The sequence below is a fragment of the Elephas maximus genome, chromosome X (assembly GCF_024166365.1).
Source record: "Elephas maximus indicus isolate mEleMax1 chromosome X, mEleMax1 primary haplotype, whole genome shotgun sequence".
Classification (NCBI taxonomy): Eukaryota; Metazoa; Chordata; class Mammalia; order Proboscidea; family Elephantidae; genus Elephas; species Elephas maximus.
This window is the reverse complement of record NC_064846.1, coordinates 116,590,379-116,599,111: the sequence shown is the minus strand read 5'-3', so window position 1 is coordinate 116,599,111 and position 8,733 is coordinate 116,590,379. Positions and strand designations below refer to the sequence as shown.

The 8,733-nt window shown below is 49.5% G+C and overlaps 1 protein-coding gene across 1 annotated transcript; it reads left to right on the top strand.

The window, feature by feature from the left end:
* Positions 1-1,811: 1,811 nt before the first annotated feature.
* Positions 1,812-8,423, top strand: MAGED1 (MAGE family member D1). The gene is made up of 13 exons (XM_049871729.1): positions 1,812-1,961; positions 2,464-2,537; positions 3,153-3,860; positions 4,471-5,139; positions 5,266-5,329; positions 5,553-5,632; positions 5,804-5,895; positions 6,125-6,204; positions 6,298-6,340; positions 6,606-6,668; positions 7,242-7,356; positions 7,659-8,044; positions 8,221-8,423. The coding sequence occupies exons 2-12, from the start codon at positions 2,493-2,495 to the stop codon at positions 8,034-8,036; spliced, it is 2,337 nt and encodes a 778-aa protein (XP_049727686.1). The 5' UTR covers positions 1,812-1,961; positions 2,464-2,492; the 3' UTR covers positions 8,037-8,044; positions 8,221-8,423.
* The last annotated feature ends 310 nt before the right edge of the window (positions 8,424-8,733 follow it).

Genomic DNA, 8,733 nt, shown 5'->3' with positions numbered 1-8,733 from the left:
GGAGTAAGGTAGGCAGTTGAATTACGAATGTAGAATTCATAGGCCAAGTCAGGAGTGGATACAGATTTGGAGGCAGAAAACATATAAAATGGTGTTTCAAACCCCTTTTTCTGAGTCTGATCACGTCCCACTGCAGACACTTTACAGAGGAAGTGCTGAAGAAAAACAGGCAGCTGACAGAGGAGGTTGCTATGCAACAGATGAGGAAAGTCATCCAACCAGGCAGAATTGATATTGGCCCTTGGGGATCAAATGTTGCTGTCCTTCCGAGCATTAGTTTCCTTTCATATGCAGGCATCTGGCAGGAATTCATGCCAGAACAAATGTGAAAAACAAAGATCTGGCTTGGATTTTGGGAAGGTGTTTAATTTGAGTTACATCACATCTGTCTATTATTTCTGCCTTTTTGAGTTTCTCTGTCATCCAGGAAGCACAGCGGCATGTGTGTTCTTGTGTCTCCCATTTCTACATATTTAGAAACTGGGGTTCAGAGAGGTTGAGTGACCTGAGCGGCCTCACACAGCCAGTGACAGACAGGCACAGCACTTCATCCCAGGAATTTTGAAGCCCAGCCCAGCTTCATTCCATGAGACCAGAGCTGCCCCAGGCCCCAGCCCTGGAAGGAACCAGAACAAACATTTACTCTGAACCAGGGTTTACACTAGGTTAGGGTTTCCCATGGCTCAGACGCACAAGGGCCTGATTGTCCTGGCTGCTCCAGTGAGCACCAGGGAGGCCTCTGGGACAATGTGTTCATGCCACTCACAACTAAGAGACCTGACAGTGGAGCTATTCCCTTGGAGCAATTCCCACATCTGAATGGACCCACATAGAGCAGTCAGGGGGCGGGGCTGGGTTCTCTACCTGAATTTTCCTGAAGGCAGAGCATGAGCTTGGACCACCAGGAACACAAAGCTTGGCTTTTTGGGACAGATATTGGGGGCTGTCACCCCCAACCAGCGGCACATGGCGTTGGAGTCTGAAAGACCCAGGCACAAATTTTGTGTTTACTGTGGCCTTGTGTAGTTCATTCACCTTGTCTGTAGCTCAACTTCCTTATCTGTAAAATTGGGATGCTGACATCCACCACCTAGGGCAGCTGCGAGAGGAAAACAAGCCCCCGGACAGATCCTGCTGTGTTGTACAAGCTTGCCCCTCCCTCGCCCCTACACACACACACACACACACACACACACACGCGCGCGCGCGCGCGCACACACACACACACAATCCAGCTGGGGCTGCGCAAAATGGCAGGGAAGAAACTAATGTTCTACATTAGTCTGGGAGCTAGTAAGGAAGCCATGTAGAGTCACGTGGCAGGCACAGATAACTGCTTCCCCCAGTAGTGTATCCTTTCTGGCCATTCCTTTTTCTGGGTCTAGCACTTGTCGCAATTAGAGACCTCACATAGAAGAGACCTCATCAATAGTAACCTAAGGAGCGCCGGGCAAGGGGGTGGAGATTCACGCGGACCTGAGAGGAGGAGCCTTGAGAGGGGTGGGATAGAACACAGACGCATTGCGGAAAAGGTAGGGGGTTGGTGTGTGGGGCAAGGGGTGGGGCCAAGAGGCACTGCGCATCTGCTGAGGGATGGGATGTAGCGTAAAGGGAGGGATCGTTGTATACTGTCGATCTGGTTGGTGGTGGAGTGGTGTGTTGGCAAAGGGGCGGGACTGCCTTCCAGTGCACATGCGCATCTTGATTTTCAGGATGAAGCTTTTGTTGGAAAAGCGGGCGGGACTCTAGTTGGTTGTTCAGCGTTTGCGCATGCGCACAACGACCTGAGGCGGTGGGTGGTATATTAGGCCAAGAGGCGGGGTCGCCCAAGCTGCCGCGCTGGCATTTTCTCCTGGACAGGGAGAGGGTGCGGCTGCTGAGAGCCGAGCACTGCAATCCAGATCCTCTGAGTCTTGAAGAAGGGAGACAACGAGGGGGTTGGGGTTGGGGCCTGAGGCAAGGTGAGAATTAGCCCCCAGACAGGGCATCTGCCCCCTGGTGCGGGCCCCCATTTTTTTTTATCATCTTATCCCGGATTCTGAACCCCTTCCTCAAACCTCGATTCACATTCCCCACCCCATCCTCCCTGACTCAGAAGCCCTGTTCGCTATCTGAACCCCTGTCCAGTCCCTCCCATCGCTCGAAATCTCCACAGATTTCTCGACCTCGATCTCTACTGTAACACGATTCCCTCTAATTCGAAACCTCCATTCAACTTCCCAAATCCCGATGTGATCCCGAATTCAAAACGCTCATCTGCAACCGGAATCCCTTCAGTAGTTTCTCGGGATTTCCATCTGGACACTCAGTTCACTTTTCCCGCCCGGATCTGGCCGGTTCCCCTCATATTCGGCACTTCATCCGCCCCCGTAATCAAACCACAGACCCTTTCCCTCAATTCGGACCTTCCTATTTGCCGTCTCCAGTTTAACCCCCAGCTCCTCCCCCACAACCCCCCCCCAGGCTCCACTCTTGCCAGAGGGACTGGAGCCATGGCTCAGAAAATGGACTGTGGTGCAGGCCTCCTCGGCTTCCAGGTGAGATTTCAGCTCCCTAACCCACCATTTCCCCAGCCGCCAGTTCTCCCTGGGCCCCTTTGGCCACCCAAATGCCTGAATCTGATTTTGCCCTCTTTGTGCCTAGACTCTGTTGACTTTCAAATTCTTATCGGTTATTGGGGGGGGGGGGCGTTCCTTTTCAGCCATCAGTCCCTGCTCAGAGAAAGGGGAGACCCTGTTAATAGTCAGGGCAGTCTGCCCAGAGACTGCAGGTTGGATGAGGAACCATTTTTTTCTGGAGTCCTGATGCTTGTAGAGCAGTCTGCCTCCGCCTCCCCCAAGACCGTCCTCCACCTCCACCACCCCTGTCTCCTGCATTCCCCACTCCCTGCGACCCTTCCTTATTCTCCTCAACTCACTCTACCTCCGACCCTGAAGTCCTACTGTAGGCTTCACCCTCATTCTCACTCCGCCCCTACCACCACCACTTTTGTTGTGGTTCTGCTCCTGTCAGGCCCCCTAGGTCTCCACCTCAGCCCTCCTCCTTTTGCACCAGCTGGCCACCTGCACCTCCCCTGTCTGCTCCTCCCACCCTCCCACTCCTCCTTCAGAGGCCCAGAGATTTAATCCCCTCCCCCCACCCCGTATTTACAGACTGAAGCCTCTATGGAAGACAGTGCCTTGCTTATGCAGACCCTTATGGAGGCGATCCAGATTTCGGAGGCTCCACCTACCAACCAGGCCACAGCAGCTGTCAGCAGGCTGAATGCAAGCCCCTCGAGTTCACAACCTCCGTCTGCCAAGGAGATGACTGACATTCATGTTGTAGCAGCTGCCACTAGGCCTAAAACAGCCCTTAAGGCCCAGAATGCCACCACAAAAGGCCCAAATGGTGCCTATGATTTCTCTCAGGCTGTTAATGCCAAGGAAATGCCCAACACCCAACCTAAGGCAAGCTTTAAGCCCCAGAATGCCACCACAAAGGGCCCAAATGTTGCCTATGATTTTTCCCAGGCAGCAACCACCAACAAATCCGAGATGGGTTTTAAAGCCCAGAATGCCACTACCACGGTGGGTCCAAATGCCACCTACAATTTCTCTCAGTCTCCCAATGCCAGTGAGATGACCAACTCCCAAACTAGGACAGCCTTCAAGGATTGGAATGATACCACCAAGGCCTCAACAGCTGATACCCAGACCCAGAATGTTAACCAGGCCAAGATGGCTACTTCCCAAGCTGACATAGAGACCAACCCAGGTATCTCTGAACCTGAGGGTGCAGCTGCACAGGCATCAGCAGATGGTTCCCAGGCTCAGAATCTGGAGTCCCGGACTATAATTCGGGGCAAGAGGACCCGTAAGGTGAGATCCCTGCTAGGTCCACTTTGGTTTGGACTCTCTCCTTTCTTCTTTGTGATTGTTCATTTGTTATAAACAAAAAATGTAATTGCCTGTATTCTGTTAGATTGTAGAGGATATTGAGGTAAATGTGATAGTTTCTTTCCTCAGAGTGTCCACAGACTGATGAGATAAGACAATGCTTACAACATGGATATAATTTTATTTGTGTTTTGATAGTAGCTACCATGTGTTAGGCCTAGAACTAGCCACATTTATACAAATTATCTCAATTAAATCTTGAAGGTAACTCTTTATCAGCTAGGGATTATAGTCCCAGTTTTACAGAGAAGGAAGATGAGTCCCAGAAAGGTGATATGACTTGTCCAGGGTGGTACAAGCAGTGCCAGTGGTGGACACAGGAAGAGGAGAAGCCTCAGGCCCCACCCTTGGGTTGTTCCTGGCCTGATTCGGAGATGAAACTCCTGCCTGGAAGATAGTGAAAGACAAGCCTGGGGCTAGTGGGTCAGGCTGTCACTACAGGTGAGGGTTTAGGAGGCTTTCCCAGAAGTGTTAGGGTGAGGACATAGAACCATCTGGTGACCCCTGACCTTTTTTCTCTCTGATGATGCAGATTAATAACTTGAATGTGGAAGAAAACAGCAGTGGGGATCAGAGGTGGGTCCCACTGACTTCAGGTACTTGGAGGTCTGCACCAGTTCCAGTGACCACTCAGAACCCACCTGGCGCACCACCCAACGTGCTCTGGCAGACGCCATTGGCTTGGCAGAACCCATCAGGCTGGCAGAACCAGACAGCCAGGCAGACCCCATTGGCACATCAGAGCCCCCCAGCTAGGCAGACCCTACCAACCTGGCAGAACCCAGTTGCTTGGCAGAACCCAGTGATCTGGCAGAACCCAGTGATCTGGCAGAACCCAGTGATCTGGCCTAATCCCATTGTTTGGCCTGGCCCAGTTGTCTGGCCAAACCCACTGGCCTGGCAGAATCCACCTGGGTGGCAGACCTCACCTGGATGGCAGACCCCACCGAGCTGGCAGGGCACTCCAGACTGGCAAGGCCCTCTGGACTGGCCATTGCCGCCCGACTGGCCGCTGCCACCTGATTGGCCGCTTCCCACTGACTGGCCACTCCCACATGACTGGATCCCTACTGACTGGCCAATTCCACCTGACTGGCAAAACCTTCGACCTTCACCAAACCTGCGCCCCTCCCCCAACTCACGTGCCTCACAGAACCTGGGTGCCTCGCAGCCCCGAGATGTGGCCCTTCTTCAGGAAAGAGTAAGAGCTGTAACACTCCAGTCACTTTTCCCCTTTCTTGTTCTTTTCTTTGCTCTCCTCTCACCTATAGTCCAAGTTTTCTACGAAAAATCTCATAAGCATAATGATTTCTTTCTCCCTTCCTAGGCAAATAAGTTGGTCAAGTACCTTATGCTTAAAGACTACACAAAGGTGCCCATCAAACGTTCAGGTAGGCATCAGTGTCCCCTTCCTGAGCTCTGCCCTCTCCCTCGTCCCATGTTCTTTGAGCATCCCTTTGCTTATATGTTCCCTTCATATTTATTCCCTCCTTACGTGGCTGGTCCTTTTCACCTGTTGAGGATCCTGGCTGTGCTACCCTCAGCAAGCCTGGCAAAGGGGCTGGAGCTATGTGGTCCCTGCTCAGCTCAGATGCTCCCTCCTCTCTCCTACAGAAATGCTGAGGGATATCATCCGTGAATACACAGATGTTTATCCAGAGATCATTGAACGTGCGTGCTTTGTCCTGGAGAAGGTGAGAAGGCAGTCCTGAGGGACAAGAATGATGGTGAAAGTCTCGATTTCAAAGATTCATGGGGTTCCACCTGAGAGTTTAGGGCAAGTCTCGAAGGGAGGTGAGTGACTGCCTATGGGTAGTTTGTGCTAGATTTTGTAATTTCGTAGTCTTTTTTTCTCCCTTCTGTAGAAATTTGGGATCCAGCTGAAGGAAATTGACAAAGAAGAACACCTGTATATTCTTATCAGTACCCCGGAGTCCCTGGCTGGAATACTGGGAACGTAAGATGAGAAAGGAGGTGGAACATTGCCTTTCTCAGTGGTGCTTTTTTTCTGGGAGTTTCAAGTAGGTCAAGGTCCAAGGTTCAGGGTCATATAATAAGTCATGTGCAGAACCAGGGTAGAATTCTCCCCTTGCCAAGGAATATTAGAGAGGCTAGATGGGTGAGCTGACTGGGGTCTCTTATCAAAATGGCTGCTGAAAATATATTCTTTTTTTTTATTCTTTTAGTACCAAAGACACACCCAAGCTGGGTCTCCTCTTGGTGATTCTGGGTGTTATCTTCATGAATGGCAACCGTGCCAGTGAGGGTGAGTGGCTGGACCTATAGCTGGGGGTTAGCCACAGCCTGATTTCCATGTGCTCATTTTCTGTCCATTGTCTCCCCTTGCCTCCCATTGCAGCTGTCCTCTGGGAGGCACTACGCAAAATGGGACTGCGTCCTGGGTATGACTGAGCCCTGTCAGCTCTTGCTTCTTTGTATCATCCTTTGGCAACAGAGGATGGTGCCAGGATTGCATCAGCCTGGTGGTCTGGTGGTGGGGTCTGACCTGGGTGGATGGGGAAACAGTCCCGAATTTTCTGCATCTTCTTTCATTTCTTATCTGAACTTTGTGCTAAAAAGCTCTTCCATGCTTGTAAATGATCTACCCACATTTGAGCACTTGTCATAGTCTCTGATTATAGATTTTTTTTTTTTTTTAACTATCAGGGTCAGACATCCCCTCCTTGGAGATCTCAGGAAGCTTGTCACTTACGAATTTGTAAAGCAGAAGTAAGTGATGTTTAAAAGGCTTTGGTCTTCATGAGCTCTGTGTGCTGGTCTGCTCCAGAAACTCCATCTAAGCTCGTTACACTAACTCTTCATTCACATATATACACAGAAACATGTACTCAGGAGTATTTATTGAAATGAAATGTTTTGAAATTTCTGTAGTTCAGTTTTTCTACAGTATAGTTGTCTTAGAAGTGATGCCTGTCCAACATCCCTGGGGTAGACCTTCCCAAGGCTGAGCCAAGCTGAGGCTTTTGCAATACAGTATAATTTGCAATGAGCCTATCTGTGGCACATTGACAAAATTGTAATAACCACATGCAGAGGCTGTGACAGGGGTGAGATTAAGTGTTGTCCTTTCTGTGACCCAGCACCCTGCACAATCTTCCCTGCAACTCTGAGTGACTGCTTAGTGTAGAACCAATGTCACAGTAATTTGAAGGTCTGACTGTTAGAGGGTAAATACCCTGATTGTGTTTAGCAGTGAGTCTGGAGGGGGAGTTACTACCTGAAATCTGGGGTTCCTGAATCTGCCTGGATAGACACAAAGACTTTTTTTTCACTTTTTCTAAGGTACCTGGACTACAGACGAGTACCCAACAGCAATCCCCCTGAGTATGAGTTCCTCTGGGGCCTTCGTTCCTACCATGAAACTAGCAAGATGAAAGTGCTGAGATTCATTGCAGAGGTAATGGAGAAATTGCTCCAGTCTTGACACTGACTGGGAAAGGCCAAGAGCAGGGATAAGACCCTAGATATGACACATAACGGTTGCCTCATTACTGGTTTTATGTATTATTATTATGTAAACAACAGCACAACGTATAGTGCTTAATTTGTAGTGAGTACTTAATATATGTCAACTAATATGTTTTTGGAGCCCTGGTGGTGCGGTGGTTAAGAGCTACTACATATGCTAACCGAAAGGTCGGCAGTTTGAATCCACCAGCCGCTCCTTGGTTTTGTTTTGTTTTCTATTCTTCATCTCAGGTTCAGAAGAGAGACCCTCGTGACTGGACTGCACAGTTCATGGAGGCCGCAGATGAGGCCTTGGATGCTCTGGATGCTGCTGCAGCTGAGGCTGAAGCCCGGGCTGAGGCGAGAACCCGCATGGGGATTGGAGATGAGGCCGTGTCTGGGCCCTGGAGCTGGGATGACATTGAGTTTGAGCTGCTGACCTGGGATGAGGAAGGAGATTTTGGAGATCCCTGGTCCAGAATCCCATTTACTTTCTGGGCCAGATACCACCAGAATGCCCGCTCCAGATTTCCCCAAACCTTTGCCAGCCCAATTATTGGCCCTGGTGGTGCACCCAGTGCCAACTTCGCTGCCAACTTTGGTGCCATTGGTTTCTTCTGGGTTGAATGAGATGTTGGGTAGGTATATCACTTTGGATTGGCCAGTTAGTGTCCTTGGGGGTGTATTTAGGTGCATGAACTGGGAGTCATATGAAATCAATGGTGGGAAAATGAGTGAAGTACTGTTTGGAATTTATATTCCATACTATTTGACAGGTATCATTGATCTTTTTTACTTTTTCTTATGTTCACAGATATTGCTAATCAGTTGCAATAGTCTTTCCCCTGAGTGAGGCTGAAGCCTCAGATTCCTTCTAAACACAGCTATTTAGAGAGCCACACCCTGTTGACTGAAAGTGGCATGCAAGAGGAAGTGTTTGCTGTTCCTTGTCTATTGCTTTTTTTTTCCTTGTGTTGCTGTCAAGTTTTGGTATCAGAAATAAACATTGAAATTGCAAAGTGAATTAGATGTGCTCCCTTTTTTTCTATGTTGAGAGATCGACTTGCCTAACTGGGAGAGACAGGGCCTTGGCCTAGGCTAAAGGGAAAATCAGCTTCTAACAGGTGGAAGTGTGGCAGAGCAGGTTAATGGGTTGAAAAACAAAGTAAGGGTCAAAGAACATACGTGTCAGTGAGGTACAAGAACTAGTATGATTTTTCAGTAAATATCACTGAAATATCTAATATGTGATAGATACGCTGCTAGGTGTTCTGGATTGACAGTGAGAGAGGTGGAATAATGCAGGAGGGTGTAGGTGGTCAGAAAA

What these genes read in the sequence shown, in the direction of transcription:
- MAGED1 (XM_049871729.1), top strand. Translation starts at nt 2,493, where the DNA reads ATGGCTCAGAAAATGGACTGTGGTGCAGGCCTCCTCGGCTTCCAG. An exon ending in GGTGCCCATCAAACGTTCAG is followed by an intron (nt 5,330 to 5,552) that starts GTAGGCATCAGT and finishes TCTCTCCTACAG; the next exon opens with AAATGCTGAGGGATATCATC. An exon ending in TGCTGAGATTCATTGCAGAG is followed by an intron (nt 7,357 to 7,658) that starts GTAATGGAGAAA and finishes TCTTCATCTCAG; the next exon opens with GTTCAGAAGAGAGACCCTCG.